Raw genomic sequence first — 26,786 nt, 5'->3', positions numbered from 1 at the left:
ATGGCTTGTATGACTGTATTCCAGGATGGCTTACGTCAACTCTGCCGTAAATGCCGTTCCCCTGTTCGTGATAAGCACTTCTGGTGCACTGTGTCGCAAGAGAATTTGTTCGACAAAAAAATTTGGCAACTTCCAATCTATAGATGATGTTGGAAAGGGGCCAAGGAGATCCATCCCAAATTGTTGAAAAGGCAGGGTTGGGGGCGGAATCGGATTCAGTAGTCCTGCTGGTCTGGGCGGCGTCTTGCTTCGTTGGCACTCACGACACGTCTTCACGTAGTGGGCAACTTCGGCAGGCAGTCGCGGCCGGTAGTACTTCTCCTGAATTCGACGCAATGTGCACGCAAACCCAAGATGGCCCGCTGTGGGCTCATTGTGCAACACCTTCAGAATTTCCTGCTGCAGGATTTTAGGCACAACAAGAACCTGCGCGGTCCTGTTGGGTGCGAAGTTCTTCACGAGGAGGCCATTCTATAACATGAACGATAATAAATGACGCCTGAACACAACAGGAAGGGAGGCGGTCTTTCCTTTTAAGTAATCGACTAGCGCTTTCAGCTCAGGGTCTGATTGCTGATGTTGTGCGGATTTGCTGGCGCTTATCGGTCCCAAAATGGCGTCTTCGTCGTCTTCTTTCGCCGGTGCATCAACGGGGGCTCGTGACAAGCAGTCTGGAGTGCTTTATGGCCTGACACGTAGACAATTGTTATGTCGAATTCCTTGAAGACGCAAGCTTCATTGGGCAAGGCAGCCGGAGGGGTCTTTCAAGTTTTCCAGCCAGCAGAGCGCGTGGTGATTGCTTACCACTTTGAACGGTCGGCTGTATAAGCATGGGCAGAACTTCGAAGTGGCCCAGATGATCACGAGGCACTGCTTCTCGGTTGTCAAGTAATTTGCTTCGACTTCCGAGAGGGACCTGCTAGCATAGGCGATTACTTTCTCTTGTCCAGCATTCTTCAGAATGAGAACAGGGCCTAGCCCAAACTGCTCGCATCTATATGTATCTCGGTTTCGGCGTTCTCATCAAAGTCGCCTAGCATAGGAGGGGACTGTAGGCGGCGCTTAAGTTCTTTGAAGGCTCCTGCTTGTGGTGCTTTCTATTGAAATGGCATGTCTGCCTTTGTGAACTGCGTCAAAGGTTCGGTGAGGCGCGAAAAGTTTTTGACGAATCGTCGCTAATATGCACACAGTCTGAGGAATTGGCGCACAGCTTTCTTGTCACCGGGCTGGGGAAAATGTGCGATAGCAGCTCTTTTCTTCAGGTTGGGGTGAACACTTTGCTGACGATATGACCCAGAAACATCTCTCCGTAGGCAAAGGGACACTTCTCTGCTTTCAACGTTGAACCGGAGGACTTGATTGCATCAAGTACTGTTCGAAGCTTTTTCAGATGGTCTTCAAAGTTCGAAGAGAAGACAACAGCGTCATCTAAGTACGCTAGACAAATTTACCACTTCAAGCCAGCCAACACGGTATTCATTACACGCTGGAATGTTGCTGGTGCAGAGCAGAGGCCGAATGGCATTACCTTGAACTCGAAAAGTCTATCTGGCGTGATAATTGTGGTCTTCTTGCGGTCTCTTTCTTCGACCTCAATTTGCCAGTACCCGCTCTTCAGGTTCATCGTCGAGAAGTTCTTAGCATTAGAGAGCCAGTCCAGTGTGTTGTCAATGCGGGGAAGCGGGTGGACATCCTTCTTAGTTATGCCATTCAAATGGCGGTAATCAACGCAGAAGCAAATAGTGCAGTCTTTCTTTACCAAAATGACTGGCGCCGTCCAGGGTCTGTTGGATGGCTGGATCACGTCATCACGCAGATTTCCTCAACTTGATGGCGTATGGCCTGGCGTTCTAGCAGCGATATACGGTAGGGGCTTTGACGTAGCGGTCAAGGATGTTCGTCCGTGATGATGTGATGCTTTGCCAACAGTTTGCCACACCTTTGACGTTAAAGAAAAGCACTCGCTGTAGCTTTCAAGAAGAGTGCTAATCTGGTCTTGTCTGTCTCGTGCTAGTGCTGGGTTGATGTCGAAATCGGGTTGCTTGGCTCTGTTGGATGTACAGTCGAGCCCACTTATAACGGCCCCACTTAAGATGAACTTTCACTTATAACAAACGAGACCGGAGTGACCGCCAAAATATACATTACTTCAATGGCACAAGATCGCACGTATAACGAACGTCCATGAGCGCTGCCGATCGGTTACAGCGAACGGACGGCGGAAACCCGGCGCCCCGATACGAGGTAACGATGGGCTCCCATCCCTTTTGGTCTGTTTTCGCAATCCTCCTCGCAAGCGAGCTACCCTTTGCTCGCCGCCGCGCGCTGCCTACGAGTGTCGGCGCGTGGTGTGGCCTCCAAGGCCAAGCTGCCGCCCCTCCTCGCTACTCCGCTTCCCTCTCCTCTTGCCGCCCCTCCTCGCAACTCCGCTCCCCTTTACTCTCGCCATTCCCTCGTCTTCGCCTGTCTCCACGGCGCCGGCCGTCTTATTTCCTGGCTGTTCCATTGAGCGGCCGTGCCAGGGGCGCGGGGCGCCAGGAGGCAGGCCTCTCCATACGCTAGTGGTTGTACTGTTTGCACGGGCGGACTGAATGCGCAGCGGCGCGCGCGTGCTGTTGCATTCAGTACGGCGGTGACGGTTTGTGGCCTCCGAGATTTGCGGAGGTAATCTCTGAGGCCATGGGCGGTTGAAAGCAACTACGGTAGGAGCCAACAGGTGGCAGCACTGACGCTCAGGGCTGTATTTAAATACCTGTACCTAAAAAGCGTTGACTCACAATGGAGGAAAAGAACTAGGAAACTAACTAGTAAGTATGCTAGTAACAAGGACGGAGAAATAAAGAGCATTAAGCAACAGGTGAGGAACACAGAGAGTAAAAATTGGATAAATTCGATGGAAAAGAAACAGAGTGTGGAATTATACTGAAAGTGGAAAATGCAGATCAGGAAGGAAGATTTCTTTGATAACTCAAGAGGCAGTGCCCTACTTTTTGAGGCTAGATCGGGGTGCCTTGGAACACGCAGCTACAAAAAGAAATTTAACAATGGAGATGACGCATGTGCTGTATGTGGAAACTCCTGTGAAACAATTGCCCATATTATACTCGAATGTAATGGTATCCATCCGGAAGTTGGTGCAGGCGCAATCACTGTTCCTGAAGCTCTGGGGAGATAACAGTGGCCGGGTGAAAGAACCGGCGGTGGAAACTAGCAAAAAAACGGCTGGAAGATTGGTGGCTTAAAAGCAGAGAAGTGACATAATGTTAGTAATGTAGGAACAAAATTTAATAAATAGAATGTTGGTTTAGTTAACCATTCTGAATCAATAATTGAGATATAAGGAGAAAAATGAGCATGATAGCTACTGCTACCACCCCGTTTCAAAGGGGACGCTCCTATATTCCATCCATCCATCCAACCATCCAATGCCTCTCATTGGTCTCCCCGCCAAGTCCCCGCTGCATACCATGCCCCGCTGTGTGTCCGTTCCGCTCCATTCCTTAGCACTTCCTCGCTTGCCTCGCGTGATTGTCGCACGTGCGCACGTGCTCCGTCAGTTGCGGCGCTTTGTTGTCATTTCCGTGTGTGTGGTGTGAGCGCTTCGTCTGTTGGGCCTGAGTCGTATAATTCGGGATGGCGGACGGGAATTGCCTGCCTCCAGCGGTCACGAAACGAAAAGCGCTGGACATGGCAACGAAGCGAGCAATTGTGACGGAACAGTCTCAAGGTGCTAAAAATTGAGAGCTGGTGAAGAAGTACAACGTGTCGAAATCAACCATCTCGACAATTCTGAAGAATAAGGAAAAGATCGCCAGCTCCGACGCACAGCGGACAGAAAGCGCCTGCGGAAGGCCACCTATGCGGACGTAGAGGATGCGCTGCTGAAGTGGTTCGTCGACGCACGGGCTCGCAACAATCCGATAAGTGGACCATTGATGCTGGGCAAAGCCAAAGACTTCACATTCCTACTAGATTTTCCCGACTTCTGCCCAGGCAATGGCTGGCTACATCGCTTCAAAGTGCGGCATGGGATTGTTTTTAAATCGATTGTCGGTGAGGCGCGTTCGGTAAGTTGCCAATTGGCTTGCAACAAACCGAGCCATTATTGCAAGCTACGCGGAGCAGGATGAGTATAACACATGAAACTGCATTATTTTATCAGATGCTTCCAGACAAGACGCACTCCATGAAAGGGGAGTCATGCGCTGGTGGTAAACACAGTAAAGTGCGCGTTACAGTTCTTTGTGCACTAATATGAATGGCAGCGACCGGCGCATGCCGTTTGTAATCGGAAAATCCAAGAAGCCACGTTGCTTTCGGAACCATGTACCCGTGCGCTACAGGCACAATACTAAGTCCTGGATGACACGGGATTTATTCGCAGAGTGGCTGGGCGAGTTTGACCGCGACATGCAGAGGCAGAGCAGGCGCGTGCTGCTGTTGCTCGACAATTGCTCAGCGCACCACGTGCAAACGTCTCTGACGGCAGTGACTGTACTTTTCCTGCCGCCCAATACCACTTCTAAAGTGCAGCCTCTTGATTTGGGCATAATACGCTCCTTTAAGGCATCGTATAGGCGCCGCATTGTGCAGCACTTGCTCATCGCCATTGACCGTCCGGCCGCTAACTTGCCGCTCCGAGTTTCATTGTATTCAGCCTTGAGATGTTGAAGGCGGCCTGGGCGGAGGTGATGACCGCTTGCGTGCGAAACTGTTTCCGCAAGGCCGGCTTCGTCGACGCAGTACCGGACGTCGGGCCTGATGCCTCCGATGATGATGATTCCGGTGGCGATTTGTGGCAGCGCGTCGTCGACTCCGACATGGGAGGCCCTGGCATTGGTTGGCAGGATTTTATTTCTGCGGATGAAGACGCGGATATTGCGGAACCGTGCACGGACGAAGGCATCGTTTCTGAAGTGTGGGCCGAGAGCGACGCGGAAGAATCAGATGAAGACGAAACGTCTGAGCCAGCACCCGTAAGCACATTTGTAGTAATGGGCTATATAGAGGGCCTGAGACAACTTGTCTATGCCAAAGGACTCAGCGAAGAGCACGCTAGTGCTTTAAATAAACTGGTGACCACCCTCATCGCATCTGCACTGCAGAAACAGACGAGCATCACAGACTTTATTGCTAAGAAATAAATTTCGTGTTTTGACCGCCAACTTTTTTTTTCTCTTTTTTAGTTTGTGGTCCAGTTACTACGATCTTCGGGATATAACGGACGGACGCCGCGTGACGCTCAGGTTCGTTATAAGCGGGCTCGACTGTATCATGTTCATGTTGGCTGGGGAAGGCGAAGACCTCGGGTGTGCGCTAATTCGTCAAGGAAAGTAATCGTCATGCCCTTGTTCATGTGCCGGTATTCCGTGAAGTTCGTGACAAGCACTTCAGCTTGTCCATAACGGCGACAGGCGACGCCTCTTGTGACTACTAGTCCGCACTCCAAAACCAACTGGGTGTTTCCTTCGATGACACCTTCGGCAGTTTCGATGTTGCTGGTAACGACAGAGACGACGATGCTTGATCGGGGCGGTATACTCACTACTTCGTTGAGGACATTTAGAGTGAAGTGTTGCATCGAAGTCGTCATGGAAGGTATTGCCTTGTCCGTGGAGAGTTCAACGAGCTTTGAGTGGAGGTCTATGATCGCCTGATGCTCATTCAAAAAGTCCATACCCAAAATCACGTTATGGGAGCCTTGCTGCAAGACCATGATGCTCGTAGGGCAAATGCATCCATTCACTGTCCCTCTTGTGGTGCATCTCCCAGACGGCATAATAAGGTTACCACCTGCGGTGCAGATAAACGGTCTGTTGATGACTGAATAGTCAGCTCCGGTGTCTACTAGAGCAGTGACTGAGTGACCATCGACAGCAACCTCAAGGTCGCTTGCTCGCGTCCTCGTTTTGCACGTTGGCTTTGGTATTCGATCTCTGCTTCGTCTCGTGCTTAGGTCGCGTCCGGGGCATACCGCCGTCATTTCACTGGGCGGCAATGTCAACTTGAAGTCTAATCATGATCTTGTCGACGTCTTGTGGAGCGGCGATTTAATGGCTGCATCGTCGTCACTCGACGTCGGCGACGGAGAATCTTCCTGTTTTCGCTGTTGAGCAACCTCACCTCCAAATATGCTGTGTTTAGTTTCCCCCACGGGGGCTTGGGGACCTTCCGTGCACACTGTCATCGTAGTTACGGCCTGGCGATGCAAAGCAAGACCTGTACGGCGATGGGGACCTCAACCGATGGCTTGATGGCACAATGTCACCGCTACGTAGATAGCTGTCGTTTCCTTGCGGTTTTTCACCTGGGCGTGGTCGTGGAGCGTCGACTGCGAATCCACTGAGACCGATTCATCGGTACGGGCAGTGGCGCAGAATGTGGCCGGCCTCACCACAGTGGAAGCATAATGGTTGGTTGTTCGCTGTCCTCCAGGCGTCGCACTTCCTGGGGCTTGGAGGTCGTTGGTCGGCTTGGCGGACGGGGTGAAGGGGCGACTTTCAGGAACAGGATGGTAGCGGCAAGGGCTTGGAAAGTTATCACGTCGGGATGCAGGGCAATGTAATGCAGCAGCGTAGTTCATCGCTGTTGCCTCTTGTGCTGGAGCCGTCGCTTGAGGAACACCCAGCGCCGGCTGGGCTTCTTCACGGATGACGTCCGCAAGCGTCGCCACCTGGGGTTGTTGCGATGATGGCAGCAATCGGTGGAGCTCTCCCACGATCTCCTAGATGAGGTCCCCAAGGTTCTCTCCGCTTGCAGATGTGCTGGGGCTTGAGTGATCCGGTTGAAGTCATTGCTCGTAGTGGCGCATCCGGGTGTCCGTCGTCTCAATGGTAGATGCTTCCGTTTCAAATTCCGCCACAGTGTTTGGCGGATTTCGAACAAGACCTGCAAAAAGCGCCTCTTTAACGCCTCGCATTAAAAATTTGACTCTTTCACCTTCGGTCATGTTAGGGTTGGCGCGGTGAAAGAGGTGCTTCATCTCCTCGACGTACACCAGGACAGGATTGTTAGGGAGTTAAAGTCTTGATTGAAAGAGGGCCTGGGCTCTTTCCTTTCGAGCGACTCTTGAAAAGGCAGTCAAAAGCTCTTTCTTGAAAATCTTTCAACCCTTCAAAGCTGCCTAATGAATTTCAAACCACATTCGGGCAGATCCTTCAAGCGAAAAGTAGACTTGTCTTTCGGCGTTGAAACTTGCCACGCGTTCAAACAGGTCAGACCAGTCTTTCGCATCCTCGTCCTGTCGTCCATGGAAGCAGGGCAGCTCACTGAGTTGGACGAAAACAACTGGTGCTTTAGGCTGGGCTATTGTCAGCGTTGATGCCTTCCATAATCGAACGGGGTCCGGCAGCAGACGGTGTTCCAGTTGGAGCCCTTGAAGACAACTGGTTCGCTGGCCTGTTGGCTGATCTCCCAGGGTGACAGGAACAGGGCTGGTGTCTTGTCGTGATGGATCAAGGGCACCACCTCCACCATATGTCACGTAGTGGTGTCAAGGCCATACACACCAAAATAAGACATAGGCGGGATGGTGCTGAAGTTAACTCTTTATTGGGCTGACTTGCGCGCACAAAAGAACTAAGCAACTCGGGCAGCGGCGATAGCAACAAACGTGCTCGTTGATCACTGAACTACGAATGCTTGTCACACACATCAACGCTGAATTTAAAGGCGGCTCAGAACAATCTAGATAGCGTTGCAAACTGTCACTAGTGCAAGCTGGTACATTATAGAAAGATACGCGAGTGACCGGAATCTTCGAGACAGATCTCGGTGCATCTTGCGCGACAAAGGAACTGATCATCAGTCGAGCAATAACAAACAACGAATACAGAATTGATATGCGTTCCAGAATCAGAGTGATAAGGCCGCATGCCAGCGGCTGCTTAAAACAACAAATACAGTTTTGAAGGTTTTGCAACAGTGTAGTCTGGCTGGTGATGATAAGAAATTTAGTGATAAGGATATTATTAAACATTAGTTATAAGGTTGCTTTCACATTTGTTGATATCAAAAGAATTGTTGAACTAATAACCATTTGCTTGTCCTGGGTCCATGGTTTAACACCTTTTTCTTTTCATTCATTCATTGTCTATTTAGGCGATATTTTGCTGTATACAAAGTTATTGATCCCATAGCTATTGGATTTTCTCTTGTTCATGATCAGCATTTGTTCATTATTTATGCCATATTTTGCTGCACACAAGCGTTTAACCCATAGCTATTGGCATGTCCTGGGTTCATAGTTAACGCAGGCTACAAATGTAGCAAGCAAGGAAAAGGAACCAATGTAGAACATAACCAATTCTTGACATTTTCATGTCTTAGGAAACACAGTTATATACAGTAGCAACTTTCATTTACATATCAGAGTATGTTTTTCTTTAAAGGTGACCTAAAGTAAGGGGCATGCTTTATATTAGCTTTCAAAGGACTCCAAAAGAAAGAACCATTAAATTCGATGATCTGTTTGTTTGCATTCTGCCCTGTTTTTGTACTTTGCTTATTTGTTTAAACCCAACCGTTTTGCTTATCCTTGCTTGCTTTTTAATTCATTGCTTGGATCCTGCATTTTAGTATGTGAGATTTTTGTTCTTCCATTCTTTTGGTTGGTTGCACTGCATAATTATTATATTTTGCTTCCAGCCCTTTGTTGCTGTTATTTTGTTACTGCTTTGTAATTTGCTTTTTTTTTTTAACTTTAGGCACTCCTCCCTTGATTGCCAAAGGGCAGTCAGCAGTGTTTATGAAATAAATAAATAAATATTTTTGTGCTTATGCATCCCTCCTCTTGTGCCCTCAGGCTGAGTTTCTCTGGTGGTGCTGGGAGTGATAAGAACTGGATTGGGAGAATCCATCCTGTACCTGATGAATTCTTTGCAGATGGCCTCCTTGGTGATCCAGTGATATTAAATGAGGGAACTCAGCCATTGGCCCAACAGAAACTTGTGGATGGCAGCTCTCCTCAATCCAGTCGATCGAGGCGGTGAGTTTTTGCAGTGTGCTTTTCTTCTAGTCTGTTCATGCTACACAACACAGCCATACAAATGTTAATCTTTATGAACATGCAGGAGCAGCCAAAATGGCTCAAAGGTGATTCCTATATTTATTGTTATGCATAATTAATGCAGTACTAACATGGCTATACGTTTGTGATGCTGGTGTAAACGTGTGTTACTGAGACCTGTGTCAGAAGTGAGAAGTTCCTGTAGTGCTGTACTGTTTGTTTGGTTATAGACTGAATTCTGCTTGGTGATACTAAGTCCCGAATGAATTTCTGGATGGTTATGCAGAACTGATAGCCAGAACAGTACCCATATTTGATGGACATATATTCGGACAAGTTGAATATTCTTCTAGCTGTGGCAAGTGTTGCAGTGTTGTGGCAGGTCCAATTGTTTTTTTTCACTGCCAAGCTGCCTCCCTACCGCCCGGTGCATATTTTCCTGCGCACATTCAGCAACTTGCAACTGAACTTTTTTTTTACTTCCATTGTAAACACTACCTTTGTTGTTTCTTCTATAACTGGGTGCCTCTTATGAGCCACGTTACAGTTACCACCTACCCAATTAACAGCCCTGGTCACTTACAGCAGGCTGCTCACTCTGTAAAAGGGGAGGCACTCTGTTATGGGCATTAAATTTGGCCATCCTATGAGGTACAGGCATACTACCTGGCTCACAAAAAGACACAGACACTAGAGGTGTTACACATGCCTATCCTGTTTTTTTCTCCAGCCTGTGCATGTTTGTTTTTTGCTTTTGCACCAGGCATCATGTCCGGGTTCTGCTACACTTAGCCCTAGAATAAAGGCAGTAAATTTTAAATTGTTGGGTTTGACAATGTGAAACAAAACATGGACTATGAGGACATCTTAGTGGTAGGCATAAGAGTAATTCATACCTTGTTAAGTTCACTTTTGCAACACATGGGTGTTTGTGTATTTTGCCTTCATCTAAATGCAACCATGGTGGCTGGCACCAAATGTGCGAGCTTTGTAGCGATATGTGGCGAGCTGCACTGAGTGCCAACGACACAAACGCCCTACGTCCACGCCACAGGGCCTGCTGCATCCTGTGACTCCACCACGTGGCGCATTTGAGAAAATCGAAATCGACCTTATGAGTCCCTTCCTGAAGTCATCCGACGGAAATCTTTGGATCGTGGTTTGTGCCGACTACCTCATCCGCTACTGCGAAACGGCAGCTCTTCCTTCAGCCACCGCTCACCACGTGTCCCTGTTCTTGCTCCGTTCTGTGATCCTCCACCATAGACCTCCGCGAGCGATCATCAGTGACCGAGGTCGCCAGTTTATGGCAGATGTTGTGGAAGAGCTTCTTCGTTTGTGTGCGTCACATTTTAGGCATTCCACACCATATCACCCTCAAACCAACGGCTTGACGGAGCGCACAAACCGCACACTCACAAACATGCTATCTATGTACATTGCATCTGACCACAAGAATTGGGATACTATACTGCCATTTATAACGTTTGCATTCAACACTGCAACCCATGAGACTACTGGCTACAGCCCGTTCTTCCTGCTATATGGCCGTCCTCCTCGGTATTGTCTAGACACCATTCTTCCTTACTCCGTCCATGATGAACTGTGCATCACGGAAACTCTTTGTTGAGCCGAAGAAGCTCGCCATCTCGCCCATTTGCGAATTCTCGCTTCGCAAGAGCATTCAAAAGCTCGGTACGAGAGCCGGCATAACCATGTGTCTTACGCCCCTGGAGATTTAGTGTGGCTTTGGCGACTTCTCCGAAAGCGTGGTTTAGCCCAAAAAATGTTGGCGCATTACGCTTGCTCTTACGTTGTGCTTGAACGCATCAGTGAAGTGAACTACCAAATAGCACGTATGACAGCAAAGTGGTCGTCGTTCAGTCAGAACTGAAGTTGCCCATGTTGCCTGGATGAAGCCGTGTCACTCTCGTGGAAACGAATAACTACCTCGCCCGGGGGGCTTCATCCGCCTAGGGGGAAAATGTAACAGTACAGAAGAAGATGAAGTTTAGAACACAAGTGAAGGAGAAAGACGTTGGAAAAAGACTCTCGTGCCGGACGCACTGCCGTTGACCAGCTGAGCTCCCTACCCTATCGTCTTGTTGTTCAGCGCTCCGACGTCTTACCCCTTTCGTAATAATATTTATATTTGGGCACTTAGGGAAGCTTAAAAACTTTTCCGAGGGACCAAATTGTTTAAGACCGAAAGCTAGTGCATTTACAGCGAGTAACAAAGGCAAAAGGGTTGCCAAGGACTCAGTTTCATGACTGCCAGTTTAGAAAAAAAAAACGTTTATTGAAAATATAGAAGCTGAAAGCTGGGACTTCTTCAGTGATGATGCTTTGCTAACATACTGCAGGGCGACAGTGTCACATCAGCCATGCACCCTCAGGTGCGCCCGTGCAATGGGACAAGCACCTGAGCTGCAATGCAAGCGGTGCCTGTGTTTCTTCCATCCCATTTGCATCGGAGTGGAGAGAAGCCATCCAGCCGTCGTGAAAGGATGCATCATATGTAAGGTGAGTGCACAAGAACTCAACATTGCTCCCTCATATTGAGGAATAACGGAATAAGAATATATAATGTATGAGGAATAAAAATATAAGGGGGAACCCTCCATGTTGAGGGGTTTCATTGCAGGAATTGAATTACCACAGACATAAAATGGTCAGCACTGCTCTCTATGTTAGGAAGAACCCTCTTTGTTGAATGGAATTACTTCATGGAAATGAATTACTGCAAACACTGAGTTCGGCACTGCACCTTTTAGTTAGATGGAACCCTCCTTGTTTATAGGGTTTAATTCAGTTACTCAATTTACGACAATCTTCAAAAGATCAGCACCGCTCCATGCTGTGGAATTTTCTCCCACATAGGGGGAACATTGCACATTGAAGGAATTTAATGCAAGGAATTTAATTACCACAAATTCCAAGAGATCGGCTCTGCACCCCGTAGTAAGGGGGAAACCTCTATATTTAATACGATTTAATGAAAGGAAGTGAATGCGCGCGCCTTTTGGGGAAAGGGTGCGGCGATGCTCTAGACCAGCTGTTGTCAAACGGTTTTTTTCTTATTCCGCACGTGGCTTTAAAACATCATGCGGCAGAAGGCCAAGGTTGATGTGATTGTCTTTGGGGAAGGCGCACTCTCCAGTGCATGATGCGGAGTTCTATGTGTTGAACGATCGGTGAAATTGGAGTTCGATATATGACGCAGCTTTCCTATACTTTTACACCATATTTTCAAAGGGGATATTTCGTGAGTTCGATATAACCGAAATTTCCCGGATTCAACTCTATCACAAAATGAATTATCATAAACGTCAAAAGATTAGCCTGCTTCCCTCTGGGACAAAAAACACTCCATTTTGATCTGATTTATTGGAATAAAATAAATTAACACAAATTTCAAAAGCTCAGCACTGCTTCCCCATATCAGAGAGACCACTGCTTGTTGGAGGAAGTTAATGCAAGGAAATGAATTTCCACAAATGCCAAAAGCTTAGCACTGTGCCCCCTAGGGAGGAGGAACTTGTCATGGTGAAGGGATTCTTGCAAGCCAATGAATTGCTGCAAATATCCACCTCTTGTTCTTTGCATGTGTGTTGCGCAGAACCAGTGATGCTTAATTCTGCTGCTTTTCTTCTTCTATGTCACACACACTTGCTTATTCCTCACGCACCTGGCAAACCTTATTTGTACCAGTGCACATTTCCACAACTATATAAAATTTATTGACGCAATGCCACACAGCCTTCAATTCCCTGCCTACTCTTTCCCACCACCACTGCCAATCTGGCTTGCCTCCTGGGACTTCCACCTTCAGTATGCTGTTGACACCTTCCTGTTATCAGAAAGTGAGGACAGTTTATTCAAGGCTATAATATCCCGCTATACAGAATTAGCAATGGCTATAAGTATTCACTGTTACTGCCGGGAGTGCTGGTTTTGAACGATGCCACTGAGGGGTTGATTAATACGCATAACCTCCTCCTTCAGATTGCCTTGACGCCTTCTTGTTGTCTAGGCTCGGCTGTGGTGTCCTTGAGGTTCGTAGACGTTCATAAAGGAGTTGCATGCTTTTGCTTGTTCTACTTAACGTTAGGCATTTTTCTTTTCTCCCCCCCCCTTTCTCTTCTTCCTTCATCATTCAGAAAGTAAGGGAGAGTAAAAGTGCACCAATTAATAGGGAAGGGGAAAAAAATGGGCGAACATTCAGAAACAGTATAAAGTGACACCATGTTCATGCAAGGCTTTGATTTTCACATGAAATCTAACTCGGTTGTACTTGTAGCCACGTTTAAGAGGTGCTTCCACTAGATGTAAAAAATTTTTCTAACTGAAAAAAAATTTGCATGAAGAGATGATAAGAGAAAGATAGAAGCTATATCAGAGTGTTTTTTTCGTTACGCAACGAGAGGTGTTCAATAAGTGGCCATTTAACTACCAGACAGCATCTTCAGGACCATGTCATCACCAACAACTGATATAGTAAATATTTTTGCTGGTCCCAGTGACTTTACTATAAAGGGGTTCTAGTATTAACATTCAGGTCTTATAATTCAAACTTCTGGCAACTGAAATGTTATCAGTCTTATCGCTGTTTGATTCATATTCAATTTGGCAGCAAGCAAAGCTATGTTAGCTGTGTTGTTTGTATTCAGATTAGTAGTTTGTAAAAATCATTGTTTGTACTCTCTTACTATAAATCCATTTTGTGGAAAAATTAACGTGGAGAGTAATGCATTAGTACTAGCAATAATTAGAAAAGATAAAAAGGCATCTTTTAAACTTGATTTTGTTGCTCATATATCACTTATTGGGCATAAATAAATACTGTCCTTGGCAGTTTGTTTTGCATTGAAAGTATTGGTGCTTTGTTTGTTCCATGCACTTTTGTCTTTTATGCAGCACCCTTGAAGGCACTGTCAAATTTGTGCATGCTTTGCTCTTGCCACAGGCATGCACCAAGCTTCCATTCAAGTCTGCACAAAAGTCCAGTAGCTTGAAGCAGCCCACGCCCTTGGAAACAGCGACTTGTAAAATGAGCAGCAATCCTGTTGCTACTTCACTGTCCATGATAAGTACTACACAGGAAGCGTCAGTGCTTCAGCCAGCTGTTGCACCATTTTTAACCTGCTCTTCATTTTCTGGACCTTCGTCATCTGCACCAGTGAAGCTCAGTGCGGCCAGCAGTGCCTTTTCCAAGAACTCAACGAACACCAACTCTGTGCCTGTTCAACTAGTGGCAGACGGTGGCTCTGCACCTCAGCAGCGACCTCTGTTCACTTCCAACCCAGTGGCACCCACAGCAGGGAGAGTAGCGCACCGAGGGCCTGCCAGGCAGCTGCCTCGACTGGCACCAGCACCACCAACCTCAGCTGTGCTTTCAAGTGCAAACAGGAAATACCCGCGGCCACTTAACTCAGCTAATGGACCCGACGTCATGGTACGCCCGAATAAGTATTATACCATCCACGTGGTGCAGAAGCAGGGTTCCATCAGCGAAGAAGCATTAAAGTCTGTTGTCAGCCAGCTGGTTCAGAATTACCCCAAAGAACTTGAGAGGATTACCAGTGGGGGGCAGAATGTCATATTAAAGTTACAGCCTGCACAGCAGCAGCACTCACTGTTGAAGCCAGCAGCTGCAGGTGGTGCGCCTCTTCTGCAGGGCATGGTCCCAACTGTGATTGGGGCAAGCGGCGACACTGGGTCGCAGCACCATACAAGTGTGCAACCTCTTGAAAAGAGTTCTCAATTTGCGCCAAAGATAGAACCACACTCAGCCGAAAAGCTGCCTCGGCAATTCCCTGCAAATGCAGCACCAGCAGCAGTGGGAGGTGGTGACAACGTGGCCATAGTGACATCATCAGACGCTACACTGACAGTTACTAGTGCTACAAATGTTGGAAGTGGATCCCAGCTCATGGCTACAAATTCAGCTGAAACGGGTCCTCAAACTGTGGTGAAAGTGGAACCAAACACTAAGTCGGTGCCTTCTGTTGAGGAGACGGCAATCATTCATGTGATGGTCGAGGTGAGTCTGCATTGGTGTTACTCTTGTATGCTTTTGTTTCTTCCTAATACACACTTCTTCCCATGGGCTGCTTTTCAAAACTCAGGTTTTCATTATTTATTAATGGTTGTATGACCAGCACGTGGGCTCGGACTGAGGCAAATGCAGACGACAAAAATTAGTTGCAGAAATATCAGTGCAGGTAGTTCAAAGTAACGAGAAATCACTTTTCTGCAAAACATTGACATAAAAATAACATCATAGCGGAACTGATTTACCTGCAAAGCTTTAAATGGGCAATAAATCGGAAAGCAGTAGCAATAAAAATGTTTTTGTAGCCAAATACAGTAAAAGGTTGGTAATGCGAACCTCAATTTTGAACTGTATTGCTTGCTCTGGCCAAGCTCCATATAAGCCTGTGAATAAAAAAAGCCTGTTAATACAAAAAATTGTCTGTTCACCGCAGATAATTCAAAGTATGCGCTGCCGTATCTGCCATATGACTGTTGCAATATCAATAAAAATGTTTTTGTAGCCAAATACAGTAAAAGCTTGTTAATGTGAACCTCAATTTTGAACTGTATTGCTTGCTCTGGCCAAGCTCCATATAAGCCTATGAATAAAAAAGCCTGTTAATACAAAGAATTGTCTGTTCACCGCAGATAATTCAAAGTATGCGCTGCCGTATCTGCCATATGACTGTTGCAATATATGGGATGCAAACAAAAATATTTGACTTTGCTCAAGGGAAACCGGATATTTGTTGAAGACTACTGGTTGTGTCCCAAGACTTCCTCTAGTGGAAGCAGTGCAAGCATCCCCCTCTCTTTTCCTCTTTTCAGGAAGAAACTCGTGCTGGTGGGGCACCAAGCTCTCTGTATGCAGGCTCATCAAGTGACAAGCTAGTAGCTGAGCCTGCCATAGGCAAGGATGAACCCCCTACACTTCATCCTGTGCCACCTGTGCCAGGATGTTCCTTGGTTATCACTTCATCATATTCGCTGGCTGATGGCGAAGCTTCTAAAGGCCACAATTTGTCATCTCCCACAGAACTAGACGGCAAACAGGAAGCGCCAAAGGCCGATTCGGGCCAGGCTTATGTGGTCGTCGCTAAAGAAACGTGTTCAGTCGATGGAAGTGAAAGTTTGGATGTTAAAATGGCATACGAGATTGAGCAGGCTTTTCCAGCTGCATCGCATGAAGTGCCATCACTGGGAGATGTCAGTGCTTTGCTTCCTTGTCCTCCTGACATTTCCAGAAGCACGGCCATCAGTACTGCTTCTCTGCAACCATCTGATATCGAACAGAGGGAGACAAAAGACAAGACTCCAGCAAACAATGCCACCAGCAATGGTAGTGATGTGCCAGTCAGGAGCAATGTAGCAGCGCTGCCTCAACCGTCTAGTGCTCCGATGTGGCTAAGGACTGGTGGCCGTCTAACATGTGTTCGTGATGGGCCAGACAGCATCAGTGCTAACACAGTGGTGCCAAATGACCATATTTTGGGCATTGCCCCGAATATGCAGAATTCCCTTGATATGGTCACATTGCTGACTACAATCTTCAAGTGGCTGCCAACGACGACTTTGTGCAAGTAAGTACAGTTGCTCATTTTTCAGACATTGTAGTGCAATGCTCATTCAAAGAACAGGTCAGGGTAGAGTTTTTCCTTATTTAAATGGCAGAGACGGGTTTCTGCTAATATGGTGATTATGAACTATACATGTCGCTATTTCATTGAGCACTCATTATTAACAAGGGAGATATCAGACATTATTTTATTTCTTGTTTTAGGGGGAAGTATGCTCAATAGTCCTACAATGTTTGCCCTTGATCTCTCGCTTGTAATTTAATTCTCAGTTACAATGGATGTGCCTAAAATCACAATTATTGACCTATTGAAAAAAAGGTTTAGGGTATGCAAATATTGATAATTTTTATTATTAATGGAGTACAGTCAAAACCAGATATATGGAACTGGAGGGGGACCATGAAATTGTTTATATCCTGCCACAACCACCGGCCTTTCAAAGAAGCTTCTTGCTCGGTATCAAGGTCCATACCGAGTCCTTCAAAAAACATCTCCTGTCAACTATGTAGTTGAGCCTGTTCTGAGGACTTGCGTCGCTGTGGACGCGAAACAGTTCATGTGAACCGAATCAAGCCCTACTACGATCCGTCTGTTCTTTCGGCTCCGTAAGTCGCCAGGATGGCTCCTCTACCTGGGGGGAAAATGTAGTGTGGTAATCTTCGCCTTCATAGCCACTGCCATGAATCACGTGCTGGCGCACTCGAGGACAAAGAAGTTGGTCGCTGCCTTGCTGATTCGCCACGCCTGACGCTCTGCTGCGAGTTCCTCCTGAGCGGCTGGATCCATCTGGGTTTACTGAATAAGCACACCCCTACAAGCTTAATAATTGCAGTTAATCAGTCATTTATAACTGAATTGAGCTTCACACTACAACATCGTTGTAATAGTGGGATAGCTTATATTGAGTACTACCACACTATACTAATTGTAGTTCTTAGTTGATAACCGTTAACTAGTTAATTGGGATTACTTTGGAGCTATAGTTGCTGAAAAGGCCTCGACAAGTAGAATTCGAAATTGAGAGTCAAGCCACATTAAGACCATTTCAAATTGATAAAACCGGTAGAACTTAATCATACGCATTAGCAGTATGTAAGGCCCGGCAGTTTTTTCTCGCTGTGATCTCGATATATGGTCAGCGGGAAGCCTCTTTTCGAGGGTGATTGAATTGCAGATGGTCAGTTCAATGAAAAAAAGCTTTATGAGCTGCTTGCTTATCTTGTAATTTGCTAAGGAGTACTCAACGGGTTACCAGAAGTTACAGCACACAGTGTCAGCCACCTACTAGTTTTAGACACGGTACTACTTTTACATCTGGCGCTTTGCATCATGTGCTCAGTTCTTATCCTTAAAGCCCAGTTTGTTTGTACGCAAGTTTTACACATTCTTCTTTTTCCAAAGTGTCACAGGCAAAAAGATCCGGAGCAGACCAGCTTGCCCAGCGCATGCATTAGGCTGCGTAAATCCGTCTTCCATTGCTCGCGGTTGACTGTTTGGTCTTCGCATGTATTTTGCAAAGGTCGAATCCTCCAAGCAGTTTCCCAAGTTATGGTGTGCACCCACAGTGCAGCCTTGACAGTGGTTAGGCTATCACTCAGCCGATCACCTGCTTTCGTGGAACTGAATTGCACATAGCAATGCAACTTAACAGGCTGTTTTTTTTAGTCTCCCAGCCACACCAAGGCTGTGAAGCATGAAGTATAGCAGAGGGCCGTGGGTTAATTTTGAGCACCTGGGGATCTTTAACATGCACCAAAATCTTGACACACGGGCGTTTTAGTTTTTGATTTCCATAGAAAAAAAAAACGGGCATTGCGAGTGGGATAGAGCCTGAATCCTTTGGCTCAGCAGCTCAAGTTCTTTGGTCAGACTTAAACAAATTAGCAATCAGCAAATTTCAACAAGGTGTAATCGACTATGTGATCGTGATACCTTGGTCTGCTGCGGGCACCTGAATCTCAATGACATGATTGTCGACGCGAAGAGAAAGCAAATGAACAGAGCCCATGAATGAACAGTGTGTGTGCAATATTTGAAAATGAAAACAAAACATATTCTCTCCCAGTACATCTATTTCCTCATGTTGAACATATGACATCATGAATATTTTTGCTGCCGCGATGCCTCTCCGGTTGCCTATTTGACGCATAATGGGTACCTGCAAAACCATTCGGAAACGCGGACTGCACATCAAGGTCCACGGACCATTTGTCAGTAATTATTTATCTTTAAACCTGAAGATAAAAGCATTGCCAAACCAAACATGCCAAACCAAAAAAGCCAATCACATTCTGCACCAGGCAGTCCTGCGACCACAATCCCCCAACATGGTGCCGTTTACTCGCTTCCATCCCCATCCAGTATATGATAGTTCTTTTGCATAAGGTCTATTGGTCTCCGTCCACCAGTCGATTGTGCTTATAACAGGACTTTTCTAAGTCCAAAAGAGCTAGCGTCTGCAGAGACTTATGGCATACAATGGGTGGTACTTGACCAAACAGCGTTTGGGCATCAGAAGTTCCTTGACTTTTTTAAATGCAGCTTCCTGTTCATGCTGCCAAGTCCAACTAGCATTCTTGTTGAGAAAGATACGTATATGGGCAGTGATTTCCAAAATATGTGGCAAGAACCTGGCAAGATGATTTACCATCCCGAGTAAATGTCTAATACCTGTGATGTCTGTGGGAGGCGGCATTGCACGGATTTTGTGAGGAATGCGAGACTGTGCATCTGCTGTAGCTTGCACGCATTCATCGCTTTCAAGCTTTTCGAGGTCTTTCCGAATACCTTCACGTAGTGGGATTGGTACAGTATAAGCTCGATGGAACGAACTTCAATTTAACTAAATTCTCGATGTAGCGAAGTAGTTCAATTTCTGTAACACCGGGTGCATAGAACACAAAGTATTTTTAGCCCCCCTATAGCAAAGCAAATTTCACCGAATTGTCAATGTAACGAAATTTAGTTAGACTCAATGCCTGAACAAAGGTGTACCACTAACTTGAGCGGTTGAGAACTGCGCTCATCAAAGTGCACGCAGCCTGAAAATAAGCGCAGCTTGGCCAAGGGAGGTCAACGATGGCGCGGCGGCAGAGCAGAGCCAAGCGTGCTTAAAAATGTGACGATGGTGAGGATATGACATGGCATACAATATACTAGTGCGCGGGAGATGCAAACGTGTTGAGCAACTCCACTAGGTGGCACGAGCATCACCCCAGTTTAGGCGCCGCAGCACAGCATGCAGGCTCCCTACCCAGTTTATTCCTATTTTTTGCGCAGCGCATGTCGGTGTGCAGCTTGTGTGCATTTGTTTGTTGTCGCATTGTCTCGTGACTGGTGACTTGTAACTCGTCATCGTTGAAGTCGTGACGCTTGTCTAATGGCTCCCAGCAGCATGAGTGGCAAACGAAAAGTGCTCTTTCTTGAAGTGAAGGCCAGCATACTGGAAGCCGTTGCGAAGGGTGCTTCTCGCGAAGCCTTCGAAAAGCAGGCCTTGGAGCAGCTTGACCTGAAGGTGGTTTGTCCATACTTGAAACAACAGAAGCACAGGCGCTTCAGGAGTCTTGGGAGCGCCTTCGCAGCAGTGGTGCTGTGCCGGAGGGTGTCGAGATCGACGATTTTGTTCTTGGTGTTTCCTGTGTTCTCGCGACAGAAGAGGTGACCACGGAATCCATCCTGAACGATGTGGTTCAGGAATTGCAAAGTGAGACTGACAGCGAAACGGAAGATCAGGACGAGTGTGACAACGTCCCCACCTCCCGTGAAGTAGTCGATGCGATTGACGTACTGAGACGCTTTGTAGGCTCTACAGGAGAGGAGGAGGCTATGCGGTCGTCGTGGGCCTATGAACGGTGCGTAATGCTGTAGTTGAATACAAAGAAGGCTCAAAAGAAAGTGACGGACTACTTTACCCACAAATAAAAGTTCTTCCGTATGTGCTTCGCACCAGCAGCACCATTTGAGAATTTCATTCGCATGTTAAGAGCCTAATATTGACGTAACAAAATTTCAATGTAACAAATTCAAGTGCTGATTTTACAGACATCGCTATATCAAGGTTTCACTGTATCCATCGAGGTGCACTAAGAATGGTACGTTCTATTTCAAGCCAATGGTGTACTCATCTCTGAGCAGGCCAAGGCCACTGAACAGTTCGGCATGAAGTTTTGGCTCAGGAGTGTTGATAGCACCCAACAATTTGATGACCTCAAGAGCTTGGATGGCTGATAGACCCAGTAAAGGCATTGAAAGAGACTCAATTACGTAAAGATTCTGGAAGCTGGTCTTCCCTTGCTAGCTCGGCCTGGACTCCGGGTACAATTGGATAGCATTGTATTTGGCCTGCCTCGACTTCCTGGAGTGGCGAACTTCAGCAAAATGACCTTTCTTACCACAGCAGTTACAGATAGAGCTCTTTGCTGGGCACTTTGAGCATGCGTGAAATGCGCGGCCACAGAAGGAACAGACCGGTGTGTAATGATAGCGTTCCAACTTCGCTTTGGTTGAGCACATTCTGCCTTCGCAAAAATTTGAGTTGCACCGTCAATGTTGGCCATGCCTTGCGAAATAGCCTATGCAAGTTAGCTTTGCTTCGCGTCCTCGGGCTGACGAGCTTGCATCCTAGCTTCTTTGAGTTCACTTCGGGGAGCAGCAAAGGTTTTTGGAGAGACGCGTGTCAAGCAATCCAACAGACCTGTTGTAGACCAAGTGTTCTTCCACCACCGGTGACGGGTAGTTGCAACGTTTGACTAACGTGAACAGTTTGGCGTAAAATGTGTCGACTCTCACCAGGTTGTTCAACGCACGTGTGAAAGCGAGACGACTCATAGAGTTCATTACAGTGATGCACGAAGTGCGTGGAGAAGCGTTTGACAACTGCATCATCAGCGCGACAGCGTCGAGGGAAAAGCTGTCTAGCAGCGTGCATGTGTCTGGACCCATACAGTAGAGAAGCGTACATACTTTCATGTCTTGCAGAGGTGTTCCATAGTCCGGAGACAGCGGCATAGTCCTTAAAGCAAGACTTCCATGAAGACCAACTTGCCGGGTTGCAGAAGTCGAACGCGTCTGGCAGTTCCACTGGGCCTGCTGGGCACTTTCATTCAGGAGCATCTTTTTGCCATTGACAGTCGTTGAGAGCTGCTTCAAGACGAATTTTTCATGCTGCTGTCACTTCTACATCAGTTTACAGTCGTGCCTCGTTAATATGGACACTTTGGTTTCCGACCAAAACTGTCCATAAAGCGAGTCATCCATAATAACAAGTCATGAATAAAAACAAAAAGGATTTTATTGAGAAAAAAGAATTGTAATTAATGACTGCTTTTGTACCTAACGATGTGCACTGGACTCAAAATTTCACAGAACACCGGCAACTTTGAGTGCATTATCCTTGGTATCGTTTTCGAAAAATTGTAGTGCAGTCTGAAGCTACTCGCGTACCATGACACCAGTGGTGGTAGGCTTTGTGTTGGTTGAACTTTCCAGCGCGAACTCCTCACTGGCCGATGAATCAGCGTCCAATTCTCTACTCACCGCCACTTCCAAAATGGCCTCGTCACTGAGCAAAGTAGCCGCTAAGTAGCTGTTTGAGATTCTCCTGGGGCGAGGAAACAGCTGAGCTGTCGTACTAGTCCCTCACGGCTTGGATTGACTAAGATGGCTTTTGCTGCTTCTATTCACAGATTTCTTCGTGCCTACGTTCAGCTCTGTTCTTTTGCGATTAAACTCCCGCCATGCCAAAAGCCAGACTCAAGTTGAGGGTTACGGGCTCTTGATCCTTTGCACTTTTTTGCCTAGTTAACCTTTCTGCCTTTCCATTCTTCTGATTCTTTTTTTGCCTTGTACTGTTTCCGTAAGGAAGCAAGGGAGTCAAGTTGGCAAGCTGCTATGCAGAGGGCTATCGAACATCCCATCTTCTTTGCGCCGTTTCTATGTGTTCCTATAAAACAAACACTGCAAGCTGAAGTACAGTTTAGAACGACGGCTAGCCGACTATGAAGAGCTCAGACCTTGTCAAGGCCGCATCGTTGACTCAAGGCGAAGCCGACATGCCGACCGCCCTGTGTGCAAAATAAGGCAGTTCGGCAGCGCATAAGGGACGAAAACCAGGAGCATGAGAGGGAAGCGCGTCCATGACTGGACGCCCGGTCCCGGTTGCGTTTCGTATACGTCGCCTTTCTTTTGTCGCTTTACTTTGTGAGTGTGTCTTAACTCTCACCAAAAAGTGTTGACGGCTCCATGGAACACACAGTGTGCCTTGGGAAAGAAAACTTCAGTTCCCACCGCCACTGTAGGCACTTGTCTTTGTTCCTGTCATTTCTTTCTTACGCTTTTACCGGCCTCTGTTCACGTTCAGCAGAATTTATTGCAACCACATGTTGCTGTTTTCCCGACTGCGGTGGCACTTCCGCTGCACCCAGAAATCTCCTGGTTCCCCCCTTTCGGGGTCTTTCTTACGCTGACCCTCGGTTTGCTGTGTACGTTCCTCTCCGCTCTTGCGCCCCCCCCCCCCCCCCCCTAAAACGGCAACACGCCCGCTTTGGTTCTTTCGAACCCCACATGACTCGTTGAGGCATCCCGTCGTATCGGCTGTCACGTAGGTTTGCGGGCAGCGCACCCTTCTTTAACTTGCGTTCGGACTCCTCCTCCTTTTTTTTCAAGCACTGTCCAGTGTCCATATTAACGAGACAAAAATACATGGGCCCAAGTGGGCCGTGTGCATTCTTCCCCTGTTCATTGTCCTGACAGCAAGTTTCCATATTAATGAGGCATAAATACATTGAAAAGGTTTCGTCCCCAGAAAAACTGTCCATAATTCGGGTCCAAATTCCAAAGCTATCTAAGGATCTTATATATGTAAACAAACATGGCGGTTGAAACGTCGATGGATCAATTAGTTCAGTATGGTTCAGTGGAATCATTCAAACATACATAACATAGTATATCTTCTGCCATGCGTTCACGTGCTGGTTCAATGCATGTACGATTGAAGTTTATGAATTGAGGACGTTTCTTTGCGGTTAGTGACATCGCGCATGCGGTGATTAGGATCAGAACACTGTGAGCGCGTCCAAGCAGCTGTGCAAAGCCGGCGCACTGCTGAACGCTGCAGAACCGCTTCGACAGCTTCTGAAATGGATAGATTTTCGCGAGAAAATGCTACCGTTCATAGCTTGATAAAAATTGCAGTGACTGGCAAGACTATTGCTTTTTTACTAATATATTGATGCTATGAGTGCGCTTAGGTCGGAAATTCCCGTGGTAGCCCATTCCATTCATGAACTGTTGGTATGTATCAAGAGACGATTTTTCTGAAACAGTTGTTTGAATGTTGATCCGAGGAAGATGATCCTTCGTAAACCCGATGGACATCCTGATTCGGATGTCTGTTTTTGTCTGTGCTTCGTTCTTCCGGTAAATGTCCCAATTTGGATAACCGTTTCGGATGTGTTTCATTCCAATCCATCCATGTGGGTGTTATGAGCTGCTGCAGCAGTTTAACCGAATGCTCGAGAACTCGCATCGAACGAGGTGGCGGGCTTGGTCAATACACCGAGCAATGCTTCTCTTGGGTGTGATGTGAGGTGGTTGATGCTGATTGTGCTGCGATGTTCTGTACTGAGCGAAATAGGTGATGTGTCGGAGTGACCTGAGGAGGTAGAAATGAGAAGGATGACACGCTGGACGGGAGCAAGTGAAGTAACAGTAGAGCCACGGCACAGAAGAATCGACTCCGATGTGGTGTTTAGGTAGGGAAAAGATAAGAACCACTGGAGAATCGAATTAGTGACACGGTGATTATAGTACCCCTTGACAGGCGACGGGAGCTGGGTGTTATCAAGACATCCCCATCAGTCATGGCGTCATAAGTCAGAGAAACAATATCTTCACTGCCTGGATAGAGGACGTGATTGGCGACCATAACCAAGCGGGAACAAAAGGGAAATCTGAATCTGCAGCAGTGTTGCATTCAGTGACTTGAAGAGTAGGAGGGGAACACATAATGACTGCTGATGCTTTGCAAAGGAAATACAGCCGAGGATGAGTGGAGGGACGCGGGATGATAGCACAGCGAACTCAATGTAGTGCAAGGTGCCGTCAATGGTTATTCGGGCTGTCCACAGTCCAGAAGAGTTGATAGGCTCTTCATTAGCAGCACGCAATAGAAGACCAGTATAAGGAGTGCGCACTTTGAGTAGTCGTAAGCACATATCAAGCTGCATGACAAATGGCTGTGCCTGTATCAATTGATGCTTCTAGTACATTTCCTTCAATGATTACAGTCGTGTTCAATAGGGGCAGAGGAGGAATTGTAGCGACGGCAGGCGGTGCAGGTTTACCTCTAGAAACTGCACAAGTCAGTTTTTTGTGCAGTGGCCAGAGGTCGAAGAAGGCGGGTGAAGGGGTGACATGACAGAAGGGTAATGCAGAGCGGCAATGCGATGCACGTTCATTTGTAGATCGGCCAGGTGAAGTCAACGGAGAATAGGGGTGACGGAGTTCATCATCCTTGTAAGACTGGCGAAGTGGATACTGGTTCCCATCGTCACATCGGAGGTAGCCGTAGCTTGCATGCTCATCTCTCAGGCGTCGGCATCAGACGCGTGTAACATGGCCACGGATGTCACAATAAAAACGAACTGGACGAGGTGGGAGTGGTTTCCAAGCACCTTACACCGGTGGTCTCAAGGACTGCGGCAATGCTGTCTTTCACAAGTGCAGGGTGGAGGTAGCTGCGGTAGCAGGTAGCGCATCAATTCAGCGTACGTCGGGACGTTGGATAGGGCTGGTGTTTCTGAAGCCATGGGACGAGTAAAAGAAGCAAGCTCATTCTCGATGATGTCACGTAACACAGGAGAAGGGACAGGTGGACGAGAAGAGGCAGGAGCTGAAGAAAGGTCACTCTATAGCTTTTCACGAATAATAGAGCAGATAATTGTGCGCAGATTGCCCTCGGGAGTTTGGCTTGGATCCCAGGGGTTGTTGAGCCGCTGCGACTGTAGATGGTCAAGCCACTGGCAAGTGGCGCAAACTTCAGCTATCGTAGAGGGATTCAGGGCTGCTAGAGCAGCAAAGGCAAAAAAGCCAATGCCTTTCAAAATATGCCGAGCACAGTCGCCTTAGAGCTGTGCAGTATTGACGCGCCAACAAAGGCCGAGCACGTCCTCAATCTAAGATGTGTAGATCGTGCCCGGAGGATGAATGCGGGTGTCTAGTCTTTTTTGGAAAGCTGTTGGACCGGTATCAACAGTACCAAAGATCTGTCGAATCTTGGAGGTGAAGTAGGCCCAGTCAGGAATGGCGTTCTCATGGTAGAGGAACCACGTCACTTAGAAGGCGACATTGATCGGCTTCATAGAAGCGTCCCAGCGATTAAAAACGCTCACTCGATCATACCAGCGTGTCTAGCAACCGGCAATTGTCAGGGAAATTTCATGCTCCGGGAAAAATCAAGGAAATCTCAGGGAATCCATCAACAATTTTGCCGTAAGGGAAAATGTGACGATATATTATGCAGTGCGTTTTTATGTTAAAGTGGCACACAGCAAGTGTGTTATTCATCAGATTTTGTGTTTTTTGTGTGTGCTAAGGGCGCGACTGCAGCACAAGGCGAGAGATATTAGTTCGACGCCAACGCATTCGGTCCGGAGCCAAGGAGGCCCGAGCCCCACCATGACAAACATTTGTGTGGCCCTGAAAAGGTCCGTTGTGACACTCCAGTGATTGACTGCTCACATCTTCGCGATCTCGCCGCAGGTTCCGCGCTTCATGGGCACGATAAAATTGCTTAACGCTTTCATGTTCACAATCATGAACTCGATACTGCCGTCGCATTCTGCGCTGGCGGTGAGGTGAAACTCACGTTGGGTTGCTGACTTTCCGGATTTTGTGCCTACCACACAACAAAGTGCGCCGGTTCCTCTGTAGAATAGTACGCGTCAGCGGCGTCCGTGTACCATGCAATTTGCGCCGCAATTTGAACCCATGGTGTCGTCATCGGACAGCGTGGTTGATGTTCCCTGCACATAATAAGTCTGGCATCTGCTGTAATGCAGGTCCCGATGACACGCTTGTGGCCGGCGTCATCTGGTTTTTGTTCCACGCCCATTTCTTACGGCTTCCAAAGGCTTGTTGCGTGCACAGTTACAATCTACTGTTTTCTG

At 47.3% G+C, this 26,786-nt stretch overlaps 1 protein-coding gene across 2 annotated transcripts in view; it reads left to right on the top strand.

Annotated features, from left to right (window-relative positions):
• LOC146188252 (uncharacterized) overlaps positions 1-26,786 on the top strand; it is a 228,692-nt gene that overhangs the window by 136,406 nt on the left and 65,500 nt on the right. For both annotated transcript variants that reach the window (XM_084603705.1, XM_084603706.1), the window contains 4 exons: positions 8,884-8,986; positions 11,371-11,530; positions 13,974-15,050; positions 15,872-16,623. In XM_084603705.1, the coding sequence (XP_084459831.1) occupies positions 8,884-8,986; positions 11,371-11,530; positions 13,974-15,050; positions 15,872-16,623 (2,092 nt within the window). The remainder of the gene's footprint in view (positions 1-8,883; positions 8,987-11,370; positions 11,531-13,973; positions 15,051-15,871; positions 16,624-26,786) is intronic.

This window comes from Amblyomma maculatum, chromosome 5, assembly GCF_055883805.1.
Source record: "Amblyomma maculatum isolate TAMU_Amacu chromosome 5, ASM5588380v1, whole genome shotgun sequence".
Classification (NCBI taxonomy): domain Eukaryota; kingdom Metazoa; phylum Arthropoda; class Arachnida; order Ixodida; family Ixodidae; genus Amblyomma; species Amblyomma maculatum.
This window is presented reverse-complemented; position numbering and strand designations above follow the sequence as displayed.